Genomic DNA, 18,902 nt, shown 5'->3' with positions numbered 1-18,902 from the left:
TTTTTATTGCAATTGTTTGTTTTGTTTTTTAGGCATTTTCTTTTTAAATAATGTCGCAGTGATCTGTGAATCTGTCACAATGATAAATTATCTATCGGGCCAATTTCAAGTTGGTTTGCAATAATTAATTGCAAGCGCCGTTGCTATCGTGATCTCGTAGAACTCTTAATACAAACCATTATATTTTTGCGAGGTTACCTAGCAACGCAGCTTGCAATTAATTGCAAACCAACTTGAAATTGGCCCGTATGTTGACAAAGTTAAAACATTTGTTTGCTTGATTAAAAAATTGCGTCTGATAATTTTTATCTAATAAATGAAGTAGAAAAGTGGCATTCCAGCTCAAAGCAAATGTCAATCAGACTACTGACCGACGAAAAACTAAATCATCAAATCAGTTTATCCAACTTAAAGAAAAAATATCAAAGCCTACTTTATTATATAAAGATCGTGAATGGATAGAAAATTAGCCAAATACACTGACGTCATCCGAGGTCACCAAGATGGCAGCGTTTGACAACTAGCCGGTTTTCTCATAAGAGTCAATGCTAATATTTTCGGAATTCATTTAAATTTGGGAGTGTGTCAACTGTGTTTTTATAGTTTGGTAAGTTTGTTACAGTTTCTAGACTGTGTAGATATCTGTAAAACGCACCATAACGTTTGAATATCCTTAAAAAATAATGTTTTCCAATGTGATGTACAGGTTAACTTCGCTGCATTTTATATTATTTGTTTTGCAAATTAATTCTGTGTTAATGTACATCAATGTTTTTTAAATACACTAGCATCTTAATATTATACTATTTTGTATTTTAGGAGAAAATGCCTACATTTTGTGCTGTTGTGGGTTGCGCGAATAGAAGCACCAGAAATGCGGCCAAATTTTATTTTCCTTTCCCAGCAATTAGCAACAATAAAGGTAAATATATACAGGATGGGGAAAAAAGGCGGAAGCCTTGAAACGAGTGGATTTAACGAAGCCAAAGTAAAGTATTCCTATATTTGTTCGGATCATTTTATTTTAGGTACAATAACTACTTATTAGATTTACAGTTTCTAATAAATTACTACATTGGTGCTCTTTTAGGTAAACCTGCAGATTTGTCGGTTGTGGACCACCCTGATTATATTCCATCACAAAATTTAGGATATCAAAATAAATCCACTCAATATTTGTAATGCTGAAAGACACAGTCGTTTAAAAAAGAGAAAACTGAATAAATGGCTCTAGACTTTTGAATGCACGAATTTCAATGTGGGTTATTTTACTTATTCCAAAAATAAAAAAGTTTACAATGGTATTCATTGTTATGGTAGGGACATCGTCTAAACACAAATTAAAATCACTTGCACTCATTATATAAGGATCTACGCCGTTTAAATTGTTTAACTTTTGTACATATCTGCTTTTCTCTTTGACGGAAAGACATCGTGCATAATCACTTAAATTATCCATACTTTAAAAACAAATCACACACCTTCACTTAAACCCGTCACATTAACCTCAAACGAAAATATTAATTTCCGATTTACCGCTTAAAACACACGGATGTATTTTGGGCGACGAGGAATTTAGACCAAAACAGCGTTCTGTATTTTTATTTTTATTATGTATTTTTAAACTCAAATCGCCAAAAAAAAGCACCCTGATACACAGAAAAGATATGAAAGAAGCTATTCACGTGTTTATTTTCTAGATAAATACCCACACTTTTAAATAAAATGCGAAAATGTTAACATTGTCGCTTATGGAGTTTCACGGCGCTTGTCAAACGCTGAGTTCCCGCCACAGCGTGACGTCACGTGTTATTGGCTAATAGGTTCACAAGCTTTACGAAAATCTGTGATCCCCATTTAAAATTTAATGGAAGCTTTTTTGGACTAGTGATGCAACTCTCGGTTTCTTAGATACATACGTTTACAACATCTGTAGAAAAGTATTAAAGCAAAATAAAATTAAGTATAACATAAAACATATATTAAACAATAATATACCATCACAAAGCATCACAATAAAAAATATAACAAACAATAAACGAGAAATTTACTACAAAAAAGCTTAGTTTACTCAGTTTATAGTAAATACGAACTCTATATATTTAGGCACATTTTTATCATCATGTAATGGATAAGTTTTAAAATCGGTGTAATAATTAATCTCTTTAGTACTTAAAAACTGTACATCCTAAAACTATTAAAATTTAACACTGCAACTTGCTCCAACGGTTTTTTAACATAAATTAATTACAGGTACCTAAATAAATATATACTGATTGTTATTATGAATCTATTATGCAATGAGTTAAAAAGCACGGAGTAATTCGGTAAATTTGCATGTACAATTTTGTGATGTGCTATAGTGTTACCTCAAACTGTATGACTTTTCATCAAATCCGTTGCATAATTTTTTTCCGACAAAATTTTCACTAAACAAGAACAAAAATCAACATTTTTTGTGCAATTTCACAATACTACTTAGAAGAACCCTACACTAAGACACATAACTCTCCTTAAAAAGGCCCATCTTCTGATGTAGTTTTTTTGTAAAACTGCCTCGAAAATCCAGCTGGAGAATTATCAAACAGTCCAAACCAATGCCTTTGATAAGCATAGATGAGAAACAGCACTACAGGGATGGTTATCAAAACTCCAGCCAAAATTCCGACTAATAAAGCACCATCTCGCTCCGGTCTGTGCCCATACAAATCTAAACATCTCATCGTAGTTTCTTTCTTGTAGACATCATAAAAGGTTAAAGCAACCATTTCGATGGGAGCTCCACATCTGAAAGAAAATAATTTAACACAAAGTAATAAGCTACCAACATATACCTCAATCGTTTGGCTTTCTGGTCGTCAAGTCTCAGATAAATTGGCATCAGCTCATCGACTATCCACTGGTTTTCGCACTCACAAGTCCATGGATTGTTTGTTAGATCTAGCTCTGTAAGATCTTTCCACTGTAGAATGAGTTGCATGTCAATGTAAGATAATTTGTTATCTTGCAAATAAAGCTAAAACACAAAATTTTATTTTTAATTTTTGGGGAAGGTTTAGTTTATCTACTTTTTTGATTGATGGCCAGGTTTCATACTCCGCACCATCCCGTTTGGCTGATAAGGCATCCTTATCAATGTGTGTCAATTCCGGATTATCATAACAAAATAGTTCTTCTAAATTTTCTAAGTTGCTTAGTGCCCTACTAGTGATATTTAATAGTTTTCTCATACCGCTGAGGTGAAGAATTTTCAGAGTTGGAATTTTGGGAAAGCCACTACAATTTTCTTATAAACATGAATCTAAAATCGTGTTTGTACTCACTTTTCTTCCGCCAAACTCACAATGGGATTGTTGTTGAAGTAAAGAACTGACAAACTATGTGAATCTCCTAGTGTTTTAGGGATTCTGTTGAACTGATTGCCACTGAGATCAAGTTTTTCCAAATACCTTGGAGTGTGTAAAAACGCGTCAGGAAGCGACGATAACCCGGTATAGCTTAAATCCAAATGCTAAAAATAAAAAATTACGAACTTGTCTTTACTACAATGAAATTGACAACTTTCAAAAAGACTAAACCGGTGATGGCCACCAGCGTTTGTTGGTCGATTTTATCCAAAGGGTTGTGTGAAATAGTTAGAATCTCAACATTAGGCGTGTGTTCAAAAACGTCTTGGTTTAAGCTGCTAATCCTGTTGTGGTCCAAGTGAAGATTTTTCAAAGATTTGAGGGGTCTGAATTCATTTATCAAATACTGGCCCTACAAATTTTTTTGTGATTGTGTTGAAAACAATGTAAGTAGTAAATTTACATCAAAAGCGTCGGGATGTATCTGTTCAATGTTATTGTAGCTCAAATCCAAGGTTATCATATCTTGCAAGTTGCTAAAAATGGAATCAGTTATGTTGACTATGGAGTTGTTGGCCAGGCTCAGGTAGCTAACATTAGAGATGGGAAATTTTTTGTCCAGTGTTAAAATTGGCATGTTGTGAACTAGCAACGCTTTATAGGGAAAGGTTTTATTTGTGCTGTCTATCCAAGATGACTCCTGGAATAGTTTATCTCTGACATCTTGATCGCACGTGACTTCGAATTTGGTTTGTTCGACAGTTTTGCAGCTACATGGAGGACAGAATGGAGGTTTGCTTTGGGCAAGACAGTGTCCTATTAATATGGAAAATACGAGATAGACATACATCCTGAAAAAAAGTTAACACTTGTTAATAATGGAACCTTTGATCAACGCTTAAGTAGAATACAAAAAAATTAGTCGAAAGTTATTCCGACAGAACTTCCCTCGCCCTTGAGTACAAGTCCACTTTTCCAAAAATCATTTGATTAAAGAAATACAGTTGCAAATTTTGGAATGACGTCAACCCATTGGTAATGGGATGATCAAACAACATTACCATCTACGCGCTAATCTTAATACACGTATATAATTTGATAACAATTGGGGCGGTCATTCTGTCTAATAAAAACTGACACGGACGACAGAGAGACGGAAAACGGAGATCACTTTTTTCGTATTCTAGAGGTTTTCAAATGTCGAGAAAACATGGAAGGTACAAATCGCCCGATGGACTCGATTACTATACTTCCTTACTTTAGGCTCAGGAAGTCATTCACATGTATATTTGTAATATCCTTCGTCGGAAATGATAATGACACAGGTGATAAACTTAGAAATTCAGTTTTAAAATTCTTGATTTAATCAATAAAATAAATTGACTCAGTTATTAATTTTTTTGAGACAACCCATACAAGCAAATCTAAAAAAAATATTAATGCAGTGATAAATCACAAGTATTGACTCATAATACACATATACCTTTATTTTATAATAATAAAAAGTTTAAAGCAAATTATTGTACTTGAGTTTCAGTATCTACACAGAGATCAAGTCGGTTTGAGCTTGTCATTTCAAAACAAATGAACGAATAATTTGTTGACATTTGTAAGAGTCTGTTGAAATGTGACTTCCGTTTATCCGTAACAAATATAAAATGGAAAAAGTGGACTTCGCACTCATTCTGAAATAAGGGAAGAGGCAGCAACTATTGTACATAATCTCTTGCGCGAAAAATAGAAGAATGTTTATATGAAATGTAGGCAACCCAAAATACGATATTTATTCTTTACGTCTAGAGATAGGAGAGAAATGTAGCTTCACAGTTCGGAAGCACGTTCTCAGGCTAGCAGAGACAAAATATAATTAATCTTATACTAATTTTCGGTGCAAATTCGCCCTTATTTAACTAAAACGTCTGATTCATCTGATATCCGTTGGATAATTTTTGCAATATGTAAAACTCGGTCAAATTTTTATTAACCCATAGCAAAAGCTGTTGGGTCAGCTTATCAATTTATCAAAACATATCCGGCATATGTTCAGTAAATGGTGGGGTTTTGAAAGGATTTATTGTTGGTGTATCTACCCTTCCTTTTTTCAGTTTTTATCGCAGACATACCTACAACATGCATATCGACTTTTTATAAGCTATACATGTTTATTGTTGGTACTTTAATTAAACTTCAAGTTGCTTTTCAGAAAATTAACTTTGATTTGTCCTAAATACCGGATGATTATTTTGAAATTCTGCTCTAGTTACTCATAAGCATAAGGCTCACTATTTTCAACAATTTTTGTAAAATAAGTGTGATGTTCATGATTTAAATTGTTGTGAATAAAAGATTTTGTATGATTTTTTGAACATTTCAAATCTTGATGTCGCTAGCGTTGACTTAACGAACTTTTTCGAAATGACGTTGGATATTCAGGCAACCCAAAATACACCCTTCAAGTTCAATTTACCCAACACGTTTCTTTGCTGACGTAAGCGTGCTGGGAGTCCTGTGTAATTAAAGCATAAATTTAAAAAATCACTCGGTATAAGAATTGACTAACTGCAGTATGTTTTGACCCATAACTTACTTTTCGCAAATTTACTTGGACATGGAATCGATTAATGAACTAAACTGAGTTGCTACATTTGATTAACTTTTTTGAGTTCAGAAAATATGCTTTACAAATGAGTCGCAGGTGAAATTTTTTCTATTACAATAGAAGGAATCTATAGATTATTTTTCGTCGGACAATATGTTGAAACACCGATTACAATCAAAGAGTCAACATCAGTTACACCTCAATCTATGATTCATGTTGTCGTTATCAAAACAAGCCATAAAAACAGTGTCGAAGCGGGACCCCTAATGAATATTTACCATGTTTAAAGTCGCCAACCTTAAAAGTAGAATGAACATAATTATTTTTGTATTTTTAAAACAAAAATATAACAGATGAGTTCCTTAAACACAAAAATAAAAAGAAACAAATTATTGTCGACTTTACATTCTCGAAAAAAAAATCCCTTTATGATCCTTTAACAATAACTAAAATATCATCTACTTGAAAGAAAACTCGTTACTCTTTCCAAAATTGTATACTTGTACTTATTAAATATTTCGAAATCAACTTTCCCAGAATTAGGTTCGGCGTCGCGTCGTGTCCTTATCTAAAGATAATAATTTAATCTATGATATATAGTTTTGATATTTGCCACACCTTGCCAATTACTTTGTTTTGTACAGCTCTTTTATCATCAAATAAAAATATTCCTGCTGTTTACGCAACATATGAAAGGTATGAAATTCGTTAATGTGTTAACATCTCGTTATTACATCTCAGAAACAAAACAAGAAAGTATGAAATTCACTAGAACTCACCTGAATTTTTATTTTGATAATATTCCACTACTTGAACATTACAAAGTACTATTTGTTAAAAATAGTAATCTGTATAGCACGGTATTCAGCTGTTGACTAAACTCTAATATTACGTTTATCTTATCTATCGCAAACATATCGTCACCGGGTATTCGGTGAAAACAGGTGAATAATCTTAATTTCCATGGTGAGGACAGAATTGGTGTCCGATAATATTAGATAGCAATTATTGATAAAGAATGATATTTCTAGATTTAACTAAATTTGAATGTCTACATTCCTAACTACTTATGTATACCACCTATTATTTGCATTGATGTTCTGGTCATAATTAATGGCCTACTTTTTAGATGCATAATGTGTAGTCTAATGCAGTGTATGTTATGAAATGTACGTATGTTTAATAGTTATTTATGCGTCAAGAGAATAAACTGTCACATTAATCCCGAGTTCTGTAATCTTCAATCGAGGGATTAAAAAGTTTATTTCAGAGATGTATAAAAAATTTTCCTCCCAACCGGTTAAATTAACAATAAATTACAAACGAAAATGATGATTGGGCGTTACGGATATAGAATGGGCACGTATTTGTTATGTATCAAAAAACACTAGAAATATTCAATTGTATCTATTTAATTTTATGAACAAAATCATTCAAAAAAGGAAAAAATGAAAATTGGAGAAGAGTTTGATATACTTTTAGCCATTACTGCAAGAGCTAAAGATGTAACGTCCAATTTGCTTCCGGAGAAATCGAAAAATGTGTATAGAAAGGCTTGGCAATAATTCTTGAAGTGGTGTGAGGAGAATGGTATTAAGAATGTTTCTTCTGAAAATGTGTTGCTGGCTCATTTTTCTGATATTCTGAATCCTATAAAGCCTCATCGCTCTGGTCGTACTATTCGAAAATTGAATCGAATTGACTTATTCATCATTCTGTGGACATCAGTAAATTTTCAAAATTGATAAATTTCTGAAAGAAATGCGGAAGGCTGTAGAGCAAAGAAGTCAAAAATTCTTAGCAAGAATTCCTATTCATCGGATGGTACAACAACTGGTTTGTAATTGTAAGGGACCTCTTCGACGGCCAAAATTTTTGTAACGCATGATTTAACGAAAGCTTCAGCGATATGTGCAGCGACTGGATAGATGATGACCACAAAGACTAAATTGGACCCAACTAGGCCCAACTGAAAACAGCTTTAAACAAGGGGGATGTTACGAACTCGCAATTTACAATCCATTCGCGACGACTAAGATCATCGAAATTGACAGATGCATAAATGATAGTAAAATGGGTTATTTTCTTCCACAGGACAATAGATTTCAAATAACTGTATGGAACGCACGTGATCTTACAGTTCATTTAAAAGTAGAATAAAACAAAAAATATTAAGGTTGAAAATACTTATTTATTAAATTGAAAGCTGCAACGGTGGTTTTATAATTCCATTAACAGCTTGAACAAGATCTTGGTTGTTTAAAATTGTTACATGGTCACCATCTATTGTAATTACTTGTGCTAGATTCTCGCTTATGTCTGATAATTGATAATCATCTCTGTCTCCAACCACAGCTAATCTTGCCTTGACCAGATGTACTGACGATATGATTTTCTTATTTTTAAATGTATAGTTAAACATAGCGTTACAACGCTTATACACGGTGATAGCTGCTTGTTTTTCTAGCTTGTTACTCATTTTCGAAGGTATCAAAGATGTAAGTAAATTGATTCCTTGTTCTAAACGTTTGGAATTTAGCAACGTTTCCTAAATAAATAGATCCGAACTGTAGACGTACAAATGTAAATAAATCGATTAATAATTACCTCATGCTGCGAAAATACATCCAATGGAATCATAAAAGAGATTTTACTCAAAAATGCAGTATGGAAGTCAGTTTTTTCTTTTTCTTGAGTAAAGAGTTTTTTTACAAAAGAATTTATATATTTTGGTGAACCGTCGATTAAAATTATGGTACCAATATATCCCTTTTCTTCTAACAAACTAATAATTTCTAAACCGACCAGAGTTCCAAATGAATATCCAATGAGGAAAAACGGATTATTTCTGGACAAATAAATTTCGATGTGCTAAAAGATGTATAAAATACAGTACCATTAAAACATTAAAATTTTAGCAAACCGGTAAGGCATTCTTCGCAATTTCTTCAATGCTCTCTTCTGGATTTTTATAATTGTATTGTACTCCAATTACATGCGCGTTTAGAGAATTTGTTAAATATTCTAGTGGTTTCAAAAGGCCTTCAACTCCTGGTAGCACGAACACGATTGGAGCTCCTCCAGATAATCCCACTCGACTGTTTAATCTAACAGCAGCAAGCTGACTATTTTCGATGTTACGAATATACTCAATGAGAAAATTTGTGTTTTCATGTGTCTTGTCGCATGTAGTATTCCCAGACCTATTAATTTTCTCTGCCTCCATTTCGGTCAGTCTAAAATAATTTAAAAATAATTAAGGACGTTTTCCCAATAAGATAAAAATTGCCTCGCAAATGTTAAACTTCTCACATCTTTAGATGTTACGTAAATTTCAAAATCTTTTTCTAGAAGTTGAACAATTTCTGTATTCATCATCGAGTCCATACCGAGCTCTGGAAATGTCGTATACTGACTTATAGTTTTCATGTTTTTTATGCCAATAACATGAGCAACAGCTGCGACTGCACTAGGATTGTCACTTTTGTGATATTTTTCAGCTACCACCGTACTAGAAACCACTGGATATTCATGCTTTATCAGCACATCTAACACCTCAAGACAACTTGAAATTTTTTGTTGGAGTGTACCACCAATCACCAACTCTTCATTTTCTTCATACATCCTCGCTAACAAACCAACCTTTAAAGTACTTGCAGTCTTAAAAACTTAAAAAAATGTGTTAACTACTTCACCGATTGCACCACACTGGATAGCTAAAGCTGGTAATCCATCACGCTTTCGATTTTCACATATTCTTTCCATAACAGAGTTTGCCATACCATAGTTGCTTTGACCTACATGACCACGACCACAAGATAAAGAAGAAAATACAACGAAGTACTTTAGCTGTGGACATAATTTCCTGGTTACTCGATCCAAGTGTAGTGTAGCGTAAGCTTTCGGCTCTAACACAGCATGAAAATTTTCTTCGGTTTGATTTTTAAATAGTGCGATTTTAAGTACAACAGCCAAGTTAAATATGCCATCAACAGATCCCAGTGTACTTGCTTCTTTGATTAAATTTTCACATCCTGCCTCGGTTGTCACATCGTCTGTAGAGACTTTGACTTCAACACCGTACGAAATCCAAATACTAAAATTGTTAGATAAAACCTTTACTGCGAAAACGCAAGGCATTTTACTTAATTCTTTGTTGGTGGTAACCATTTTGAATACCCGATCTTGAAGTGAGTACTAGTTTTCTGGCACCTCGCAGAACCAACCAATCGCTTAATTCTAAACCAAATCCTCCAAGACCTCCAATAATGATATAAGTGAAATGCCTGCCACATTGGAATCTTAAAGAAATAATACCAGTAATCAATCTATTTAACAGATTGTGTTTATGTTTTAAAATAATTGGTACTCGGCATATATAACGGTAGGAAATTTTAGTGTATATAAAATTTTTGTTTAGTTATTAGAATATTCGGCAGTGAATAATGTTCTCACTAATAACTTACCTTGGATTTGACACAATTTCTAATTTATTTATATTGCAAGTACGAATCTGATTATCTTTGTTTTCATTTCGCAACTTGATTAGGATTTTGCCAATGTGTTTGCCTGCCAACATGTATTTGTACGATTTCTCTATCTCGTCTGCGTTGAACACAATTCTAGGCAGCGGTTTTACGAAACCTGATTTTATTCCCTCTCTCAAGTGTTTTACCACTTTGGACTTCATTTCCTTAACATTCCTAAAAACATCATCTAAGAATATACCATGATAGGTGGCTTCTCTTTCCATAAACAAAGAATTGAAAGAATTATCATTAGCTAAGTCGTATTTCCCAATTTCCATAAGTTGTCCACCTCGTGCTAAACACCTAATGGAAGCATGCAACTTATCCTCGCTTAACGAGTTTAAAATGAAGTCAACTCCTCGACTCTTAGTTTCTCTTTTGATCATGAGTTCAAATGAGGTGTCTCGAGAATGTCCCATATGCCTGTCCGAAATTTGTGGATAATTTTTCCTTAAATACTCTCTTTTTTCCTGAGTGCCGACGGTTACATAAATGTCGCATCCATAGTGAAGAGAAAGATTCAAAGCAGCTAGTCCAATACCGCCAGTAGCGGAATGAATGAGAATTGTTGAACCTGGTTTCATATTTCCAACCTTAAAAAAAATCATTGGAAAGACGAAGTTTTTTTATAAACATACCATTAAAAGAGCGTAAATAACAGTGGAATACACAACAGGAACCGTTGCTGCATCTTCAAGTGACCACGAGTCTGGAACTCCCCAGGCCAAGGAAGAATCACAAGTAACGTAAGACGAAATGCCTTGAGCATTGATCATTCCAGATAATCTACGGCCACTTAAATCAACTCCTGAAAATTCAAATCCTATTAGACATTCTTGACCAAGTCGATGAGGGTCTAAAATTTCTGGAGTTATGCGCCCAGTAGATGCCATAATATCTTTGAAGTTGATTGACGAATAATATGTCTACAAACTATAGTTATTTATAACATAACGGACATGCTAGTAACGTACTGAAATCAAGAGTTGCTCTTTTTTCAATGGTACTTGTTTAGTTAAAGCTCCCTCTGACCATTCGAAACTAGACATATCTCCTCTAGTTTTGAAATAGGCATAGGTATCGTCACAAATAATTTTCGGGCTTTCTTCCAAAAGCAGATGTCGATATGTTCCCCAAGATTTATTCTTATAAATGTTTATAGCCAAATTTTTACTAATTTGTTTACAATAAAATGAATGTTGAGGATCAAATTCGGGAGCCTCGTCCATCATGAAAAAACACTGAACCATGGTTTGACTTCTTTCTCGCCTGATGCAGTTTATCAAACCCAATATTCCTTCAGGAACTTGGTTTGTTGCATAAACTATGATGTTATTCCCGTGATTTAAAAAGTTTTGTAATTCAGGCAACCAGTCGAAATTATATGAAGATATTTCGATAAACTTGGATTTCCCAATTTTCAACTTTTTCCTAAATAAAATAATTCTTTCATTTGGAGTTACATAATCAGTGAGAATTTCGATTTGATTGATATGTTTTTCTAGCTTGAAGTTGATATCTTCTCGTGTTAAAATAAATCCGTTTTTGCTAAGAGGTGTTAAAAATTGTTGTAGATTGTCAGATTTTTGGAGAATCTTGCTACCAATGTACAAAAGTATGTTACTTTCTGACGTTAAGGTAACACTTTCGAATTTTATGCCAAGTGCTTCATCTACAGTGGTTTTTGACGAAATGGTTAGATCAGGAGTCACCAATGGAAGATCTACAAGGGCTTTATTTACAAAGCCTAATATACATTCAGCGTTTTAATCCGTAAATTTGTTGATGATTTCCACAGCTTTAAACGTACTTTCTAAAGTATTTTCTAAAATAATTTGGGTGTTGATTCTCACTACATCATCTAAATCCAGTGATAAATTATTTGGGACAAAAACATGTTTTTCTAAAACTGTTTCGATCCACAGTTTTTTCTTGAAAACGGATTTGACTTGCAGTCCATGTATTTCAATTCCACCAGATCTAAAATTTATACCATCTATTTATATGTAATACTAAACAATTATTTCATTACTTGATTATGTTACAGTCCTCGTTTATATAAACAGGTAAAAGTCGTTCTTCCCCATCCTGACTTTTCACAATACCCATATGTTTTAAAGGATCGATGATAATTTTCTTGATACCAACAGGAACGTAAAGCAATCTTGTGTCAATACCAAGGATTTTCATTTGAAGCATATTATCCATAAACGTACACCAATTGTCTTTCCACCCAATCACACCCATAGAAGCTTTTATGTTGCATCGTTTTATGGCTTTGAACAAACCACTGAAAGAAATTGAAATAAACTACAACTTATTTTGATCAAACCTACCTATAATTGTAACCTCTTAGGCAAAGTTCTCGATAAATTTCGTCTTGTTCCAAATTTTCTAATTGATCGTTACTGAATGAAGTCAAATGTGGCAAGTCAATTTGTTGCTGGTTTGCATTTGGACAAGTTTGGATACGACCACTGACCAACAGAGATTTGTTTTCAAGAATTTCGAAATTACCTGTTCCTTTTTGAATCGTTATAAGCAGTTTTACGTAACCGCTCCTAGGCACTGTAAGAGCTCTGGCAAATTTACAGTTTTCAAATAAAACAGGAATTTCGGTGACTAATAATTTTCGATTCCGTGCATATATTTGCCAAACTAAATTTAGATATTCAGTGGCAGGGAAAATGTTGCGTCCTAAATTATTTACCTTACTGTTAACCTATGTTTTTGATTTGTCCAAGTTTCTTACCATCAACAACGTGACCTTTTAGAAATTGTTGTGCCTCGTTTACAACTGAATATCTATATTCAGACTGCTCAGTATTAATTGATTTGAATTCACTAAATTTGTACGTATACCAAGATTTTTTGTGGTCCCATTGAAGAGAAGGTGAAATCATGGAGGTGCCTCTACTAACAGGGAACTTTACTGTAGGGTAAAGTTTGTCAACTTGGGGAAGGTAACCTTCGGTGTATAATCTGGAAACTGATACTACAGTCTTGAATTTTCAGTGGCGATAAATATTTACGTTCCCAACAGAACCAGCAAATTGATATCAGCGTTTTCTCCAACTAAATTGTTTTCACCATTGTGAGGCAAGTCAGAAATATTTAATGTTAAAGTGGGTTTAGATGGATCAACATTATTTTCATAACCATCGCCCATCAACTCTTTGAGTTTAGAATCAACTCTATTTGGTATATTTTTTTTGCTAAATTTGATCGCTGCTGACACTGCATCTTCCAGTTTCATAACATTGTAATTGTAAGCAACAACGATTTTCCCAAAAGAGTCACCGAACAAACCAGTAGGTGACAACTGTAACATTTTTAAAATATCTACAACGATTAGTTGCAAATATATTGACCCTAAAACGTCTTCAATTGGTTCTGTGGTACTATTTAAAATCTCATGAAACGATTTCACGTTGTTGAACATCAAAATTTCATTAATTCTTTTACCAAGAAAGAAAACTAGATCTTAGTTATTGGTCCTGAATTAAAATCTGAACTCACCTTGCTTCGACATCTTTGAAGATTGAAAACTTCCTCAAATAATAGGCGATCGTGCGAAATTTATTGGCAAATGGCCCAAAGAATACGTGAAAGCTTGGACGTTGAGTAGGTAATAATTTCGACGACATCGATACAACTCCACCTTTTGAGACGATTGCATATCCTCGTTATCGATGATTTGGAAAATTCACTTTATACAACTGATGAAGGAGACTAATATATTCTTCGTCTAGGTTTTTGGATGAAACATCGTTTAACATTTTTAAAACTGCCTCATTGGTTCGACCGCTGACACAAACTAATCTAGGGACATCGTCTTTCGGCAGTCCACCTTCGATTTTACCTTTTTTAAATCTTTGTAATAAAATGTGACAGATGTTGCCTCCAAAACCAAAGTTGTTAAGACTTATAACAGCTTCATGGTCTAGAAGTTTAGTAGTTTCTGTCACAATTTTTATTCTGTTTTGTTCAATTCCCTCCACTCCCTTTTTAATTCTTTTCAAATGTATATTAGGTGGTATAAATCCGGTTTCCATTGAAATCAGTACTTTGATAATTGAACAAATTCCTGATGCAGCTTCTGCATGACCCATATTTGATTTTAATGAACCCAGGAGAAGTTGTCTTTCGCATTTATTTGCCAAAGCTCGGTCAATAGCTTTCACTTCTTCAGGATCATCAGCTTTAGTACCAGTGCCATGGGCTTCAAAGTAACTCACATTTGAAAAAGTAATATTACTTTCTTGATATATCTCTGTCAAAAGCTTTGCTTGCATTTCTGAGGAAGGAAATGTAATTCCCTCCTTTTTAAACCCGTCACAGCTCACTTTTGCATGAATAATTTTTGCATAAACTCTTTTCGCACACTTAGATTTTTGAAGAAAAAGACATGCACAAGCTTCGCTTCTAACGTAGCCGTTAGCATTCTGGTCGAATACTTTACAAGCACCGTCATTACCTAAGGCTCCTAGGCTAAAAATAAGCTACTATAAAACAACAACTATTTACTTAGTGAAATAACTGTACTCGAAATATTGAATTGTAGTTGTAGGATGTAATGTTAAATTACAGGCAGCAACTATTGCGTTTTCGCATTCACCATTTCTCATTGATTTAAATGCCGTGTGAAAAGCATTCCCAGAACTGCTGCAAGCGCTCTCAACTGTAAATGACGGTCCCTTTAATTTCAAGTTATAGCTGAGACGGTGAGCGTACATCGATTTAAGGTAACTGAAACAGATACATTTGTGATAAAAATTACTATTCTGCTGCATAGGACTGTTCATTCTCAACCAACACGTCTACAGTACGAAAATTCTATGAAAATCAGATAGCTCGTCCAGTAATAACACAAAATCAAGATGGAATACTATTTCAGATGAGACAAAGGGCAGAAACTATAATAAACGGTGACGCAACACCCCCTGAGGATAAGAGGTGTTGATATTTGGGTGTATAAAAGTATTGTTAAAAATATTCTTAAAAAAAAAGTTTGTACAATCTCGACTCATTTAGTATCTATTTGAAAACGTATGTATGATTTATTTACATAGTCTTGTTTAATATGTTTAATGTATTGTGTGTTAATTTATTGTGGCATGTCGAAATTTTGTGATGAAATCACCGATAAATAAAGTTATTATTAGGCCAGGGCCGAAGCCTTCGAAAATCGTAAAATTGAAAAAAAATTAGAAGAGGTTGATATCCATTGGAGAAGGATGAAAATATAACAAAAATTAAAGGAAAATTGATTTATGGGCAATCTTAGGTCGGGAAGTGGAAGGGGGTGAACTTTTAAGGGTAGAAAACGGTTTATCACTATTTCCGGCAAAACTACAAGTTCTATCATAAAAAGTTAAATGGCAAAGTTGTAGGTAATATGAATTTGCAATTTTTTAATTTATCAATGAAATACGCAATCTTACTTTTTTCGAGTAATTAAAGAGTAAATTTTAATAAATAGCTCAAAATTTTACATGATGATTAACAAAAATTTTCGTTTTTACTTCCCGAGCGTAAGCAAAGGAAGTATTGTAATCGAGTCCGTCGGCCGACTCTCTACTTTTACGTTTTCTCGATCTTTCATGACCCCTAGAAGACGAAGAAATAGATCTCCCGTTTCCGTCTGTCTGTCCGTCTGTCCGTCTGTCCGTGTGTCCGTCTGTCCGTCTGTCCGTCCGCCCGTCTGTCTGCCGTCCCGGATTTATATTAGACAGATAATTTCCGAAAGTACTGGACCGATTGTTGTGAAATTTTGTACTTATATTGCGAATATCATGTAGATGGTAAAACGCTAACCAAAATTTGTCTAATCATCCCCACCACTAATGCGATGACGTCACTTCAAATTGTACATAGTAAATGGGTTTTAAATTGTATAAAATAACATAGTCCTACACATGTAGTTTACAACTCCGAATTGACTTTTCACCCGAAACGTCCAGATTTTTGGAAAAAAAATCAAAATTATAAAACAACATTTTGAAATCTAATTTTGAATCTGCTAAATGTTGCAGGTGTTTTAAGGCTATAAAGAGCATCATAAATCTATAGTCAAAAAATATTTGCTTATCCCCTCCAAAAACTTGATGACGTCAGCTCAAAAGTTTGCGGAATAAATCATATATAAAATGTACAAAATATGATGAGTCTGTACTTGTGATCTATCACTCCATTAATATTTTTTGGATTTGCATATACAGGGTGACTCAAAAAAATTAATGAATGCGTAAATTTATTTTACTGATTTACTCAGGAACTACAAAACCGAATGCTTTGAAATCTTCCAGATGTTTTAAGTTTATAAAAAGCATAATAAATGTTTAGTCAAAATATATTTGCTTATCCCCTCCAAAAAATTGATGACGTCAGCTCGAAAGCTTGCCGAATAAATCCTATCTAAACTGTAAAAATTTGATGAGTCTGTACTTGTAATTTATCACTCCATTCACATTTTTTGGATTTGCATATACAGAATGACTCAAAAAAATTAATGAATGCGTAAATATATTTTATTGATTTAATCAGGAACTACAAAACCGAATGCTCCGAAATTTTGCAGATGTTTTAAGGTTATAAAGAGCATAATAAATGTTTAGTCAAAATATATTTGCTTCTCCCCTCCAAAAACTTGATGACGTCAGCTCGAAAGTTTGCCGAATAAATCATATCTAAAATGTACAAAATATGATCAGTCTGTACTTGTGATCTATCGCTCCATTCATATTTTTTGGATTTGCATATACAGGGTGATTTTTTTAACTACAAAACCGAATGCTTTGAAATCTTGAAGATGTTTTAAAATTATCATAAGCATGGTAAATTTTTGATCGTCACCCCTAAAAAATTTATGACGTCACCACAATATTTTGCTGAATAAAATCCTATCTAAACTGTGCAAAAAATGATGAGTCTGTACTTGTGATTTATCACTCCAATGATTTTTTTTGGATTTGCATATACAGGGTGACTCAAAAAAATTAATGAATGCGTAAATTTATTTTATTGATTTACTCAGGAACTACAAAACCGAATTCTTTGAAATCCACTGCGAAAAAAAAACATAATAGGCATGCAGTCGTCACGTTTCCGATAGCGAGGGAAGTACTGTCTAAACTCTTTAGACCAATTTTTTTGCATTTCCTGTGAAAATTTGCCATAGTAGTGTATATTTTTTTACAACATCAGAAAGTAACGATTTCAACTGAAATTCTATTTGTGTTGGTCGTCATGCAGAAATATAAATGATTTGATTGAATAATTGGTTTACATTGCAACAGAAATTGATAGAACTAAGGTAGGTGTTGGGAATAGCACCAAAGAGTGAAAAGAATATTATGGCAGGCATAAATCCACTACCTCTAAGCGAAATTATTTAAATTTTAAAATTTTCTCACCCAGTAATTGCAAACTTCTGGGGTTCCTTAATGCTGGCAAGTGTAGTATTTTTCATCTCTGTCCAGCCAACACTAATGAATACACCAGTTCTGCTTCCTTTCAGTTCTAACGGATTTACTCCAGCATCCATCACAGCTTCAATAACCGTTTCCATTAAAATTCTCAAACCTGGGTCCATATTATCAGCTTGACGAGGATGTATTCCAAAATATCCAGCATCAAATTTGTTAATATTATTAATATTGCCGCTTCTTTTTGGGACGTCGTGACGATCAAGTTTCCACCTTTTATCATTTTCAGTAACCATGTCCTTTTTGCTGAAGAGATTATCTTGAAACTCGTAAATATTATCTGATTCCGGAAAACGACCGGACATGCCTGTTATAACTACTTCTTCGCCAGGTAATGGAGACGATAACCAGTGACCATATTGATAATTAGGGTTGATCAATTCTTTTTTTACATCTTCAGTTAAACCCATTGTCATGAACAAAGTAGCTATCACTAAAGCAACAATGTTAACTATTTAACAATAACAAAAATTATAAGAAAACTATTGAAGAACAAGAAAGAATAATAATCGTCAACTGTTGCACTAGTAACTATAGAAGAACAGCGAAGGAAATAATGATGGACTCTTTTGGTGGGTGCACATACATATTTATCGGTTGTGCAGCGGAAATAAAATTAATTTGAATATTTGCATTGCCATATTCATGCAATGTAGGTACATTTTTTCCAAATATGCGCCCGTTACTTTAATAATAAATGCAAAAACATAGAAGTATATTGTTTTAGCCACTGCATCATTTAAATACAATGGTAAAGTTGTCTGTTGACCTTCCTACGTCTCAAAGAAGTTGAAATCTTTAGTGTAAACAAAAAAAAGTTTAAATTTATGCACATTATGTTCATTCACTTTTTGCTTCCCGAGCGTAAACTAAGAAAATATTAGTAATAGTAGTAGTAGGAAATCGAGTCCATCGAGAGAATTACTACGTTCATATTTTC

The 18,902-nt window shown here is 33.5% G+C and overlaps 4 protein-coding genes across 4 annotated transcripts; all 4 read right to left on the bottom strand.

Annotated features, from left to right (window-relative positions):
• Window positions 1-1,966: 1,966 nt before the first annotated feature.
• On the bottom strand, window positions 1,967-6,833 carry LOC135137815 (leucine-rich repeat neuronal protein 1-like). Its single transcript, XM_064067560.1, has 7 exons — window positions 6,726-6,833; window positions 3,811-4,198; window positions 3,562-3,759; window positions 3,324-3,511; window positions 3,069-3,276; window positions 2,835-3,016; window positions 1,967-2,787 (listed from the first exon to the last, which is right to left on the bottom strand). Exons 2-7 carry the CDS (start codon window positions 4,195-4,197, stop codon window positions 2,514-2,516), a joined length of 1,437 nt encoding a protein of 478 aa, XP_063923630.1. The 5' UTR covers window position 4,198; window positions 6,726-6,833; the 3' UTR covers window positions 1,967-2,513.
• A 1,284-nt stretch (window positions 6,834-8,117) lies between these two features.
• On the bottom strand, window positions 8,118-12,236 carry LOC135138672 (fatty acid synthase-like). The gene is made up of 9 exons (XM_064068647.1): window positions 11,450-12,236; window positions 11,114-11,401; window positions 10,413-11,068; window positions 10,092-10,247; window positions 9,637-10,042; window positions 9,236-9,588; window positions 8,870-9,182; window positions 8,554-8,817; window positions 8,118-8,494 (listed from the first exon to the last, which is right to left on the bottom strand). The coding sequence occupies exons 1-9, from the start codon at window positions 11,723-11,725 to the stop codon at window positions 8,141-8,143; spliced, it is 3,066 nt and encodes a 1,021-aa protein (XP_063924717.1). The 5' UTR covers window positions 11,726-12,236; the 3' UTR covers window positions 8,118-8,140.
• Window positions 12,236-14,122, bottom strand: LOC135138673 (fatty acid synthase-like). The gene is made up of 6 exons (XM_064068648.1): window positions 13,995-14,122; window positions 13,508-13,933; window positions 13,228-13,457; window positions 12,812-13,172; window positions 12,508-12,765; window positions 12,236-12,455 (listed from the first exon to the last, which is right to left on the bottom strand). The coding sequence occupies exons 1-6, from the start codon at window positions 14,120-14,122 to the stop codon at window positions 12,242-12,244; spliced, it is 1,617 nt and encodes a 538-aa protein (XP_063924718.1). The 3' UTR covers window positions 12,236-12,241.
• A 39-nt stretch (window positions 14,123-14,161) lies between these two features.
• Window positions 14,162-18,453, bottom strand: LOC135138674 (fatty acid synthase-like). Its single transcript, XM_064068650.1, has 3 exons — window positions 17,891-18,453; window positions 15,021-15,224; window positions 14,162-14,966 (listed from the first exon to the last, which is right to left on the bottom strand). Exons 1-3 carry the CDS (start codon window positions 18,376-18,378, stop codon window positions 14,162-14,164), a joined length of 1,497 nt encoding a protein of 498 aa, XP_063924720.1. The 5' UTR covers window positions 18,379-18,453.
• Window positions 18,454-18,902: the final 449 nt, after the last annotated feature.

The sequence above is a fragment of the Zophobas morio genome, unplaced genomic scaffold (assembly GCF_036711695.1).
Source record: "Zophobas morio isolate AGI-343-1 ecotype UQ-CSIRO unplaced genomic scaffold, CSIRO_AGI_Zmor_V1 ptg000030l, whole genome shotgun sequence".
Lineage (NCBI taxonomy): Eukaryota > Metazoa > Arthropoda > Insecta > Coleoptera > Tenebrionidae > Zophobas > Zophobas morio.
This window is presented reverse-complemented; position numbering and strand designations above follow the sequence as displayed.